Source organism: Cervus canadensis, chromosome 11, assembly GCF_019320065.1.
Source record: "Cervus canadensis isolate Bull #8, Minnesota chromosome 11, ASM1932006v1, whole genome shotgun sequence".
Taxonomy (NCBI): domain Eukaryota; kingdom Metazoa; phylum Chordata; class Mammalia; order Artiodactyla; family Cervidae; genus Cervus; species Cervus canadensis.
The window spans coordinates 5,419,684-5,433,537 of record NC_057396.1 but is presented as its reverse complement, the minus strand read 5'-3'; the positions used below and the strand labels follow the sequence as shown (position 1 = coordinate 5,433,537).

Here is a 13,854-nt window from a genome sequence, read left to right as displayed (position 1 = left end):
TTAACCCACCAAATTATATATAACTATTTATATTGTTAGGTTAATCATGTTTCCATTATGGCTTGCCATTGTAGTTATCTTTTATTTTTTGTCTGGCTACTGATTGTGAAAACTGATAAACATCTTTTACTATTGTGATTGTGTAACTGTTATTTGCCGAATACCATTGGATCATGATTGGTCAATAGAAAGTAATAGAATTCTCTATCACTAAAACTACCATTTAACACAAAAACTTGAAATTCCTTTTTAAAATCCAGATGCACACTGAAATACAAAGGATCATAAGAGACTACTACCAGCAGCTCTATGCCAATAAAATGGACAACTTGGATGAAATGGACAAATTCTTAGAAAAGTATAACCTTCCAAAACTGAACCAGGAAGAAATAGAAGATCTTAACAGACCCATCACAAGCAAGGAAATCGAAACTGTAATCAAAAATCTACCAGCAAACAAAAGCCCAGGACCAGATGGCTTCACAGCTGAATTCTACCAAAAATTTAGAGAAGAGCTAACACCTATCTTACTCAAACTCTTCCAGAAAATTGCAGAGGAAGGTAAACTTCCAAACTCATTCTATGAGGCCACCATCACCCTAATTCCAAAACCAGACAAAGATGCCACAAAAAAAGAAAACTACAGGCCAATATCACTGATGAACATAGATGCAAAAATCCTTAACAAAATTCTAGCAAACAGAATCCAACAACATATTAAAAAAATCATACACCATGACCAAGTGGGCTTTATCCCAGGAATGCAAGGATTCTTTAATATCCACAAATCAATCAATGTAATACACCACATTAACAAATTGAAAGATAAAAAACATATGATTATCTCAATAGATGCAGAGAAAGCCTTTGACAAAATTCAACACCCATTCATGATTAAAACTCTCCAGAAAGCAGGAATAGAAGGAACATACCTCAACATAATAAAAGCTATATATGACAAACCCACAGCAAGCATCACCCTCAATGGTGAAAAATTGAAAGCATTTCCCCTGAAATCAGGAACAAGACAAGGGTGCCCACTCTCACCACTACTATTCAACATAGTGTTGGAAGTTTTGGCCACAGCAATCAGAGCAGAAAAAGAAGTAAAAGGAATCCAGATAGGAAAAGAAGAAGTGAACTCTCACTGTTTGCAGACGACATGATCCTCTACATAGAAAACCCTAAAGACTCTACCAGAAAATTACTAGAGCTAATCAATGAATATAGTAAAGTTGCAGGATATAAAATTAACACACAGAAATCCCTTGCATTCCTATACACTAACAATGAAAAAACAGAAAGAGAAATTAAGGAAACAATACCATTCACCATTGCAACAAAAAGAATAAAATACTTAGGAGTATATCTACCTAAAGAAACAAAAGACCTATACATAGAAAACTATAAAACACTGATGAAAGAAATCAAAGAGGACACAAACAGATGGAGAAACATACCATGCTCATGGATTGGAAGAATCAATATTGTCAAAATGGCTATTCTACCCAAAGCAATCTATAGATTCAATGCAATCCCTATCAAGCTACCAACGGTATTTTTCACAGAACTAGACCAAAGAATTTCACAATTTGTATGGAAATACAAAAAACCTCGAATAGCCAAAGTAATCTTGAGAAAGAAGAATGGAACTGGAGGAATCAACCTGCCTGACTTCAGACTCTACTACAAAGCCACAGTCATCAAGACAGTATGGTACTGGCACAAAGACAGAAATATAGATCAATGGAACAGAATAGAAAGCCCAGAGATAAATCCACGAACTTATGGACACCTTATCTTTGACAAAGGAGGCAAGGATACACAATGGAAAAAAGACAACCTCTTTAACAAGTGGTGCTGGGAAAGCTGGTCAACCACTTGTAAAAGAATGAAACTAGAACACTTTCTAACACCATACACAAAAATAAACTCAAAATGGATTAAAGATCTAAATGTAAGACCAGAAACTATAAAACTCCTAGAGGAGAACATAGGCAAAACACTCTCCGACATAAATCACAGCAAGATCCTCTATGACCCACCTCCCAGAATATTGGAAATAAAAGCAAAATAAACAAATGGGACCTAATAAACTTAAAAGCTTTTGCACTACAAAGGAAACTATAAGTAAGGTGAAAAGACAGCCCTCAGATTGGGAGAAAATAATAGCAAATGAAGAAACAGACAAAGGATTAATCTCAAAAATATACAAGCAACTCCTGAAGCTCAATTCCAGAAAAATAAATGACCCAATCAAAAAATGGGCCAAAGAACTAAACAGACATTTCTCCAAAGAAGACATACAGATGGCTAACAAACACATGAAAAGATGCTCAACATCACTCATTATTAGAGAAATGCAAATCAAAACCACAATGAGGTACCATTACACGCCAGTCAGGATGGCTGCTATCCAAAAGTCTACAAGCAATAAATGCTGGAGAGGGTGTGGAGAAAAGGGAACCCTCTTACACTGTTGGTGGGAATGCAAACTAGTACAGCCGCTATGGAAAACAGTGTGGAGATTTCTTAAAAAACTGGAAATAGAACTGCCATATGACCCAGCAATCCCACTTCTGGGCATACACACTGAGGAAACCAGATCTGAAAGAGACACGTGCACCCCAATGTTCATCGCAGCACTGTTTATAATAGCCAGGACATGGAAGCAACCTAGATGCCCATCAGCAGATGAATGGATAAGGAAGCTGTGGTACATATACACCATGGAATATTACTCAGCCATTAAAAAGAATTCATTTGAATCAGTTCTAATGAGATGGATGAAACTGGAGCCATTATACAGAGTGAAGTAAGCCAGAAAGACAAAGAACTTACAGCATACTAACACATATATATGGAATTTAGAAAGATGGTAACGATAACCCTATATGCAAAACAGAAAAAGAGACACAGAAGTACAGAACAGACTTTTGAACTCTGTGGGAGAAGGTGAGGGTGGGATGTTTCGAAAGAACAGCATGTATATTATCTATGGTGAAACAGGTCACCAGCCCAGGTGGGATGCATGAGACAAGTGCTCGAACCTGGTGCACTGGGAAGACCCAGAGGAATCGGGTGGAGAGGGAGGTGGGAGGGGGGATCGGGATGGGGAATACGTGTAAATCTATTGCTGATTCATGTCAATGTATGACAAAACCCACTGAAAAAATAAATTAATTAATTAAAATAAAAATAAAAATAAAAAAATAAAATCCAGATGCATATCAGAGTTATCTTGGAAGTTTTTGAAAGGTAAAAATGCCCAGGTATTGCTTTTTTTCTCCAAAGCTCCAATTATGCTTCTAATGAGAAAGCATGTTTAAAAACAACTGGACTATATGATGACCTTTTACTTTTATCTAGTTTGTTTCACTTCTTCTGTTTCATATTTAGTGCTCCCATTTCATTTAGGGTATGTTTTCCAATTTCTCCATCTCTTTTTTTGTTGTTCTTGTTCTTTCTCAGGCCTTTATCAAGGGTAGTAGAAAAGCTTTTGTATACATATATATAGTGTGTGATATATATGTTTTTAGAAAATTTATGAATTTTTGCTGAGCTAAAAGATTTATGACATTTTGATCCCACTTGTTTGACTTAGTATGAATAGAATACTAGATTTCTAATTTATATTACCTCAAAATTTTGAATATATTTCCATGTATTTTGGCATCTAGTATTACTGCTAATAGTCTAGAAAATTTATTATCTTAGTAATTTAAAAAAAATTGAATGAGGCTTGAAACTTCTAATCCAGTTCTGAGGATATAAAGAATACTATGTTGTTAACAACAACTACAACAACAACAAAATAAAACAACAAGAAATTAACATGTGATACAGTATTATTAACTAAAGTACAGATTTTGTTCAGATTTCACAAAATTTTATGCTAGTGTCCATTTTTTGTTTTCATACCTTGTTTAAGACTCCACATTGTATTTAGTTGCATTGAGCAGCTTCAGCTGCATGCAACACATTCTAGTAAATTCTCTTTTCATTTTTATTCTATTATACATATTTTCTAATTTTCCTTGTTATGCCTTCTTAGATACACCCATCATTTAAGAGTGGACATTTAATTTCCAAATCCATGGGATTTTTAAAAAATATCTTTGATATTAATTTTTTCATTTTGATACTAATTTCTCATTTAAATATATCTTTGCAATCACCCTCTGTGTTTTTTCAGTCTTCTAATTTTATTGAGGTTTTCAATGGCTAAGTCAAAGATCTTTCTTGGTAAATGTCACATTGCACTTGAAATATGTGGGTTATTTTCAAATACAATTTCTAATATAATTCTACAATGATAAGGGAACAAACTCTGTACGATTTCAGTACCTTTAGACCATGAAATTTTTGACCTTGTTTTATGTCCCTGTATATATGTTCCAGTGTCTCCCAGTTTATAGTTTATGAGAACTTGAATAGAATTTGTATGAAAATTGTATAAATCTTAGTTATACTTAATTGATTCATAGTGCTTTGCAGATCTACTGTATCCTCCTACTTCTCTGTATAGTCATTCTAGTAATTTTTGAGAGTTTGATACTGAAACTCCAACTAAAAATCTTAATTTATTTACTTAAAAATACAGTTGTAATATATAGAGGAATTATATGTAACCTTGTTCTATACTTCCTAACTCTCCTGTAAATCTGTTATCATACCTCCATAGTTTAAATAATTTAAAAATTATTTAGAAAAAAAGAAAAATAGAGGATGGTAAGAATTATGGGAAGATGTTTCTAACCATAAGTGAATAAAGAGTCCAGGGTTGTCAGGTCTTTCTTGTTTTCAAAAGAAGTTGAGAATCACGATTTTTATGTAAATTGTCTGAATTTTTAGCACAACTCAGACTTAACATGACTGCCAATTTTAAACTTTTGGCTAAAAGAGAAATACACATTATTTTCCTGGCTATTACATAATTTGCAAGACTTATTCTTTACCAATCAGTTATTTTCTTCACAGTACAGAAAATAATGTAGCTTTTTAGAAGAGACTTTTTCCACTGCAGGGTTTGGAAACTGAAAATGGGAAGTGTGTGCAGGCCTGCCCCAAGTTAGAAAGAGATTCATTACATGCCTTCTTTTAGTTGCAAAAGCCTTAGGTAAGATTCTGAAATTACTACTTGCAAAGATATTTAAACTGTTAGCAAATGGCCTTTTTTTACTTGAAAGTTGTTTTTTCTAAGTAATTAAACTTTTTTTTTTATTTTCAATGTTTGAAATATGAAGACACTATTATATAATAAATGCATTGTTTAGAACTATTTCTATGTTGAGGTTTTTTTAAAATATACTACCTAATTCTGTTGTCTACATTGTTTTAAATATAGAGCTTTTGAAGAAAAACGAAAAGAGCAAGAAGAAAGAGAACACCAAATCAGAGAACAGATACTTCAACAACGAAAACAGAAGGTGGAAGAGGTTACTGAAAAATTCCAGCGTGCCCATATTCCTTTTTCACAGAGGAAGAGAACAGGTGCCTTAATTTCTAGAGCAATATAAAAACAAAAATGAAAGTTGTAATCACATTCAACTTGAGTAGACAGTAAAATAAATTAAGAAACAAAGTGGAAATTCAGCCTATACATTTTGAATAATAGGACTTTTGCCAAATGAAAAATTGCAATTTGATATAGGTTTTGAAGAATTAATATTTTTTTGGGTCTGTTCGTAAATTTGAAAAGCATACAAGTTTGACTGTACTTCATACTGGCTTGCAATGTGTTGTCTTTCTAAAACTGATTTAGTAAATAGGTCAACATTAAAAGACAATTTAACGTTTAGATTTAATAAGTTACCATCAGATTTATTTTGGCATTTTGTCCACATTTTTGTTCAAATTCACATTGAGAGACCAGCAAAATAAAGAGATCCAAAAAGAGGGTGCATAATCCAACAATCTAAGACTGGAGCCAATTAAAAATTTTAAAATGATTATGTTTGATTCTTCAGTATCACATCTATATTTTTAGGCCTTAAATAGTAACACAGAATTAGCAACAAAATGTCAAAGCTTCAGAAAGAAAAAGGACAAGCAGAACCTTTGTGTATTTAGCAAACACATGTTGTGCTGCTATATTGTACACGGGTCTGGGGTAAGACAAGATGCCAAGATACAGAAAAATCTAATTGTACTCTACCGTTAAAGACCCTACAGTTTATTTTGGAGATGAGAGTAATATAAACAAGTAACGTCAATAAATCTAATTGCTGTGGTAGCAGAATGTGTAAAGTACTGTGAAGTACAAAGAACACTGGACATATATAGGAACTTGCAGGATATCATCCCTGAAAAAATGACTTAATTTGAATCTTAATAAGCATTTTGCCAAGCAAAGAGGCAATTTTAAAAATCCCAGACATAAGGAACAACTTTTGCAAGTAAATTATGAATTGCAAATCCAAAGTGTATCCAAAGCATAGGATGGGAAAAAAAGAAAAGAAAATGGATACAAGACTAGAAAAATGAACTGGGACAATTCTCTAAGAACTTTGGATGCCATGCTAGGAATCTCGTCTTTATCCAGTATGCAGTCCACTTAAAGTTTTTTAACTGGAAAGCAAGCCATTACTGTGTCAATAAGAGAGCTTACTGAAAGTAAGAGCAACTGGTAAAACTGCTAAAATTAATACAGCTTAAACATGATAGAGGTTGCTTTTCCTCTTGTATAATGTGAAATACTCAGGTAGGCAGTCGGGAGCTGGTCTGAAGATTATGCAGAGCCACAGGGAACCCAGGCTCCTGTCTCACAGTTCAGCCACCCTTAGTGTATGATTTATAGCTTCACCTTCAGTGGTCATCTGGTAACAGCTAGAGCTCCAGACATCATGGCAGTGTCATCAGTGTTGTAGACAGGAAGGAAGAAATATATAAAGGACAGAAGGGCATACCTCTGAACTCCTGTTAAATTATTTTCCTAGAAGCCCCCCTCTATCTGCTTATATTAATATCTAATTGGCAGCTCCATCTGCAAGGGAGACTGGAAAATATAGGGGTTTTTAATTGAAGTATTGATTTACTTTTTTTCAGTGTTCTAGAATTTTATTTTCAACAGTAAATAGTTTCTTTAAACACATACATAACACACACAGAATATGCAAATTAAACTTAATGTTCAGAGTAGCAAAATCCTTGTTTACCATTTTAGTATCTTTATTGTGACTATATTGCCACCCCTAACAATATAGAGTGTGTTACCCAGGAATAAGGGCTTCCCAGGTAGCACAGTGGTAAAGAATCTGTCTACCAGTGCAGGGGATGCAGGAGACCTCAGTTCAATCCCTGGGTCGGGAAGATCCCCTTGAGTAGGAAATGGGAACCCACTCTAGTATTCTTGCCTAGAAAATTCCATGGACAGAGGAGCCTAGCAGGCTACAGTCCATGAGGTCACAAAAGAGTCAGACACAACTGAGCTTGCGTGCACATCATCATTACGTACCAAAGAACAAAGGGGAAAATGGATATTAAGTAGGAAACTAGGGGTCTTTACTAAAAATTAGAGTTGTTTGTTAGAAAGATAATTCTCAATACAACATGGAAGCTGAATTGAAGTAGAGATATATTAAAGTAGACTAATAGTAGACTATTTCATTATTTGTGGCAAGAAGTGTTAAGCTGCTAAATTAAAGCACTGCTCTTTATATAGAGATAGGAGGTAATATATTCAGGATATATAATCAATAGATTGAGTTACTAATTTATCAAGAGTGCTGGATCAAAGACTAGGAGAACAGTGCCCCTAGGACTTGGCAGAAAACCTCACAAATATTTAGCACTTGATAACTACTTTGTTAATGAATTAATTATTTTCCTGGATGATGATATTAATCAAGATAACAAATAAAGGAAAAGAATTAGGTTAGAGGTATGAAAGATCATTAAGTTTTAAATTTATTGATTTTGAGTCTTCCTTGATTCATGCAAATGAGGAAATCAAGTCAACAACTAGAAAAATCTAACTGAAACTTAAGAAAAAGATATAGGATAGAAATTGTATTTGAGTCACCAATGAAAAGATACATAGTTGGTAAAGGAAGCCATGTGCAAAGATAAGGTGAATATTAGATATAGAGTACAGATTGAAGATAGAGCCTAAAAATAAGACCTAAGTGCACACTACCATTTATTATAGGTAGAAAAAAAAAACTGAAAATGGATTTTGAGCAGTAGTTATCAGGAAAACAGGATGGGAAATAAAAGCAAATAAAATTGTATAAGAGGCAAAAGAAAAGGTAGTTTTTCTTAAGAAAGAGGATGTACTTGGTTGTGATAAATGCCTCAGAGTACTCACCCCTCCTGGGTATCATTCACCCAGAAAGAGTGCTGACTACCCAAGGGCCTAGGTACAGAGAGTCAGAAGTATTAGTAAAAACAAAGGGCATGTACATTCACTCAATGGAATATTATGCAGCTATTGAAAAGAAAAGAAACAATTTACAGACTGATATGGAATGATGTCCAGCAGACGTAGATTTACCATGAAGTCAATAAGGTTCAAGTTTCAGGAGCTCTCTCTGTCATGGTCCCTACATCTAATTTTGTATTAGTAATTTTGCATTATTTTTTCTTAATTGGGCCCCCAAATTGTATAAGCCTTATACTTTCATAAAACCTGGATCTATCCCTGATTTCCAGGGTTTGTTATTGTTCTGTCATTGTGTCCAACTCTTTGCAACCCCATGGACTGTAGCACACCAGGCTTCCCTGTCCTCCACTATCTCCCTGAGTTTGCTCAAACTCATGTCCATTGAGTCAGTGATGCCATCCAATCATCTCATTCTCTGTTTCCCCCTTCTTCTCTTGCCCTCATCTTTCCCATCATCAGGGATCTTTTCCAGTGAATCAGCTCTTCACATCAGGTGGCCACACTATTGGGGCTTCAGCATCAGTCCTTCCAATGAATATTCAGGGTTTATTTCCTTTAGGATTGACTGGTTTGATCTCCTTACAGTCCAAGGGACTCTCAAGAGTCTTCCCAGCACCACAGTTCAAAAGCATCAATTCTTCGGCACCCAGCCTTCTTTATGGTCCAGCTCTCAATCTATATGTGACCATTGAAAAACCATGGCTTTGACTAGATGGACCTTGGCAAAATGATGTCTCTGCTTTTTAATACACTTTCCAGGATATATTTATTATTAAGTATAAAAACAAGGTTCAGATAAGTATGCTTAATATTCTGACTTCTTTGTAAGAAAAGGAGGAAATTAGAATGTATGTTAAGGGAGGAGATCAAGATGGTGGCATAGGAGGATATGGAACTCACCTCCCCAACAAACGCATCAAAAATATATCTACATATGGTAAAGTTCTTGCTGAAAACTAACTGGAAACTGACAGAAAGACTCCTGTACAACCAAGGCTGAAAAAAAAAGATCTTCATAGAATAAGATAGGGAAGAAAGAGAAGCAGTCAGTTGAGGACCTGTGTCCGGAGGGATTACCCAAAGGAAAAGGGAGATTACACAGGCAGAAATCCTCTCTGGGGAGTAAACGGTTCAAGCCACATATTAGACCCCCCGTCCTGGACCCAGCAGAAGGGAGATGAGCCCCTAGGCTGACTGGAGGGCTGGTGGGACTAACAGGAGGGCTGCAAGAAGCCTGGACTCCACTTGGGAGGCGTGCGCACACACTTATTCCCAAAAGAGAGCAGAGAAGGCAGATTGAAACTGCACAGTTGACTGGCTGGTCTCCTGAAACTGCCCGGGAGTATGCCCAGCCTGACCTCCACACTGGAGAGAGGGTTGCCCCAGCCAAGGAAGAACTCAGCCAGGAGACACAGAGGTAGCTCAGAACCAAAGTGGCATCCTTTGGGCAAGGACAGCCATTATGGGCACTCGCACAGGCAGCACATCAGAAGCAGCCTAAACTCTCTGTGGCCAAACTGTTGCACCCTGCACCTGGTCACACACTAGGAGTTCATACTGGCCCCTCTTGCTCCAGCACGGCTCACCTCAGGGGCCAGAGTGCTGACGTTGGGAGAGAGAAAAGCTCACACCTGAGCTAGCTCAGACCTGCTCCTCAGAGCTTCTATTCCAGGAGCTTGGGACCCAACCCTGGTAGGGTGGTGGTACTCCCTGATGACAGGGAAGGCCTAGCTCACTCTTGGCTCTGGCCCTAGCCTCTCCTCCCCAGCCCCAATCCTTCCAAAGTGATATGTATGGAAGCATGCCCTGTGTGATATGAGAGCACAACTTGAGAAAAGATGTGACCTGCGTTCATGTCAAATCCAGCTCTCCCACCAAAACTATTGGACACACAGGCTGTATAGGGCTGCTCCCACAAAAGAACACCCCTTCAAACAGAATTGGTAACTGTTTCACTTAATTTCATAGAGATGGAGACTGTTAAGCAAATTCAGAAAACAGAGGAACTGATCTCAATTGAAAGAGCAAGAGAAAAAAAAAAATGAAACAGAAATAGTTTACCAGAGGATTCAAAGCAAAATGATAATGCTTACTGAATTAAGGAAAATATATATAATGGAATATTAAGTTCAGTTCAGTTCAGTCGCTCAGTCCTTTCTGAACTCTGCAGCACGCCAGGCCTCATCACCAAATCCCAGAGCTTACTCAAACTCATGTCCATTGAGTCGGTGATACCATCCAACCATCTCATCCTCTGTCATCCCCTTCCACCTTCAATCTTTCCCAGGATCAGGGTCTTCTCAAATGAGTCAGCTCTTCACATCAGGTGGCCAAACTATTGGAGTTTCAGCTTCAACATCAGTCCTTCCAATGAACACCCAGGACTGAGCTCCTTTAGGATGGACTGGTTGGATCTCCTTGCAGTCCAAGGGACTCTCAAGAGTCTTCTCCAACACCACAGCTTAAAAGCATCAATTCTTTGGCACCCAGCCTTCTTTGTGGTCCAACTCTCACATCCATACATCAATACTGGAAAAACCATAGCTTTGACTAAATGGACCTTTTGTCGGCAAAGTAATGTCTCTGCTTTTTAATATGCTATCTAGGTTGGTCATAACTTTTCTTCCAAGGACCAAGCATCTTTTAATTTCATGGCTGCAGTTACCATCTGCAGTGATTTTGGAGCCAAAAAAAAAATAAAGTCTCTCACTGTTTCCATTGTTTCCCCATCTATTTGCCATGAAATGATGGGACCAGATGCCATGATCTTAGTGTTCTGAATGTTGAGTTTTAAGCCAACTTTTTCACTCCCCCCTTTCACTTTCATCAAGAGGCTCTTTAGTTCTTCTTTGCTTTCTGCCATAAGGGTGGTGTCATCTGCATATCTGAAATCATTGACATTTCTCTCGACAATCTTGATTCCAGCTTCTGTTTCATCCAGCCCAGCATTTCTCATGATGTACTCTGCATATAAGTTAAATATGTAGGGTGACAATATACAGCCTTGACATACTCCTTTCCCGGTTTGGAACCAGTCTGTTGTTCCATGTCCAGTTCTAACTGTTGTTTTCTGACCTGCATACAGATTTCTCAAGAGGCAGATCAAGTGGTCTGGTATTCCGATCTCTTGAAAAATTTTTCACAGTTTGTTGTGATCCACACAGTCAAAGGCTTTGGCTTAGTCAATAAAACCGAAGTAGATGTTTTTTCTGGAACGCTCTTGCTTTTTCAATGATCCAATGGATGTTGGCAATTTGAACTCTTGTTCCTCTGCCTTTTCTAAATCCAGCTTGAACATCTGGAATTTCACGGTTCACATACTGTTGAAGCCTGGCTTGGAGAATTTTGAGCTTTACTAGCGTGTGAGATGAATGCAATTGTGCAGTAGTTTGAGCATTCTTTGGCATTGCCTTTCTTTGGGATTGGAATGAAAACTGACCTTTTCCAGTCCTGTGGCCACTGCTGTGTTTTCCATATTTGCTGGGATTTTGAGTGCAGCACTATCACAGCGTCATCTTTTAGGATTTGAAATAGCTCAACTGGAATTCCATCACCTCCGCTAGCTTTGTTCATAGTGATGCTTCCTAAGGCCCACTTGACTTTGCATTCCAGGATGTCTGGCTCTAGGTGAGTGATCACACCACCGTGATTATCTGGGTCGTGAATAGCTTTTTTGTACAGTTCTTCTGTGTATTCTTGTCACCTCTTCTTGCTGTCTTCTGCTTCTGTTAGGTCCCTACCATTTCTGTCCTTTATTGAGCCCATCTTTGCATGAAATGTTCCCTTGGTATCTCTAATTTTCTTGAAGAGATCTCTAGTCTTTCCCATTGTATTGTTTTCCTCTATTTCTTTGCACTGATCACTGAGGAAGGCTTTCTTTTTTCTCCTTGCTATTCTTTGGAACTCTGCATTCAAATGCAGTATTCAAATGAGTATATCTTCCCTTTTCTCCTTTGCCTTTTACGTTTCTTCTTTTCTTAGCTATTTGTAAGGCCTCCTCAGACAGCCATTTTGCCCTTTGGCATTTCTTTTTCTTGGGGATGGTCTTGATCCCCTGCCTCCTGTACAATGTCATGAACCTCTGTCCATAGTTCTTCAGGAACTCTGTCTATCAGATCTAATCTCTTGAATCTATTTGTCACTTCCACTGTATAATTGTGTTTGCTATGACCAGTGCTTTCTCTTGGCAATACTCTATTAGCCTTTGCCCTGCTTCATTCTGCACTCCAAGGCCAGATTTGCCTGCTACTCCAGGTATTTCTTGACTTCCTACTTTTGCATTCCAGTCCCCTATAATGAAAAGGACATCTTTTTCAGGTGTTATTAGTTCTAGAAGGACTTCACAGACCCACTCAACTTCAGCTTCTTCACCATTACTGTTTGGGGCGTAGACTTGGATTACTGTAATATTGAATGGTTTGCCTTGGAAACGAACAGAGATCATTCTGTTGTTTTTGAGACTGCATCCAATACTGCATTTTAGACTCTTTGGTTGCCTATGATGGCTACTCCATTTCTTCTGAGGAATTCTTGCCCACAGTAGTAGATATAATGGTCATCTGAGTTAAATTCACCCATTCCAGTCCATTTTAGTTTGCTGATTCCTAAAATATCAATGTTCACTGTTGCCATCTCCTGTTTGGCCACTTCCAATTTGCCTTGATTCATGGACCTAATATTCCAGGTTCCCATGCAATATTGCTCTTTACAGCATTGGACTTTTACTTCCATCACCAGTCACATCCACAACTGTGTGTTGTTTTTGCTTTGGCTCCGTCTCTTCATTCTTTCTGTAGTTATTTCTCCAGTGATGTCCAGTAGCATGTTTGGCACCCTCCGACCTGGGGAGTTCATCTTTCACTGTCCTATCTTTTTACCTTTTCATACCATTCATGGGGTATTGAACAGTAATGGAATATTACTCGGTCATAAAAAGAATGAAATTCCACCATTTGCAGCAATGTGGATGGACTTAGTATTATGCTTATTAAAATGTCAAAGACAAACTTACATTTAAAAATAAATATGTTATCACTTATATGAAAATCTTAAAAAAATAAATGAATGTATGTTTAAAAAAAAAAACAAGACTTCCCTGGTGGTGCAGTATTTAGCAATCTGTCAATGCAAGGGACACGGGTCCAGTCTCTAGTCTGGGAAAATCCCACATGCCACAGAGCAACTAGGCCCACATGCCACAACTACTGAGCCCGCAGTCCGGAGCCTGTGCTCTGCAACAGGAGAGGCCACTGCCAGAAGCCTGCGCGCTGCAGCCCAGAGTAGTTCCCGCTCCCCCTGCCAGAGAAAGCCTGCACAAAGCAACGAAGGTCCGGCAACAGCCCAGATAAATAAATAAAATTAAAAACGTTAGAGATACAGAGAACAAACGAGTGATTACCCTAGGAGAGTGAGAAAGGAGGGACAAATAGGGGTATGGGTTAAAATACACAAACTACTATTAATATGAATAA

General features: G+C 37.5%; 1 protein-coding gene across 8 annotated transcripts in view; it reads left to right on the top strand.

Moving 5' to 3' along the window:
• Nucleotides 1–13,854, top strand: part of CEP126 (centrosomal protein 126) — a 105,929-nt gene that overhangs the window by 35,909 nt on the left and 56,166 nt on the right. For all 8 annotated transcript variants that reach the window (XR_006272012.1, XR_006272013.1, XM_043481702.1 and 5 more), the window contains exon 3: nt 5,348–5,493. Coding sequence is in view for 6 of the 8 variants with exons in the window: in XM_043481702.1 (XP_043337637.1) it covers nt 5,348–5,493 (146 nt within the window). In the remaining 2 variants the exon portion in view is untranslated. The remainder of the gene's footprint in view (nt 1–5,347; nt 5,494–13,854) is intronic.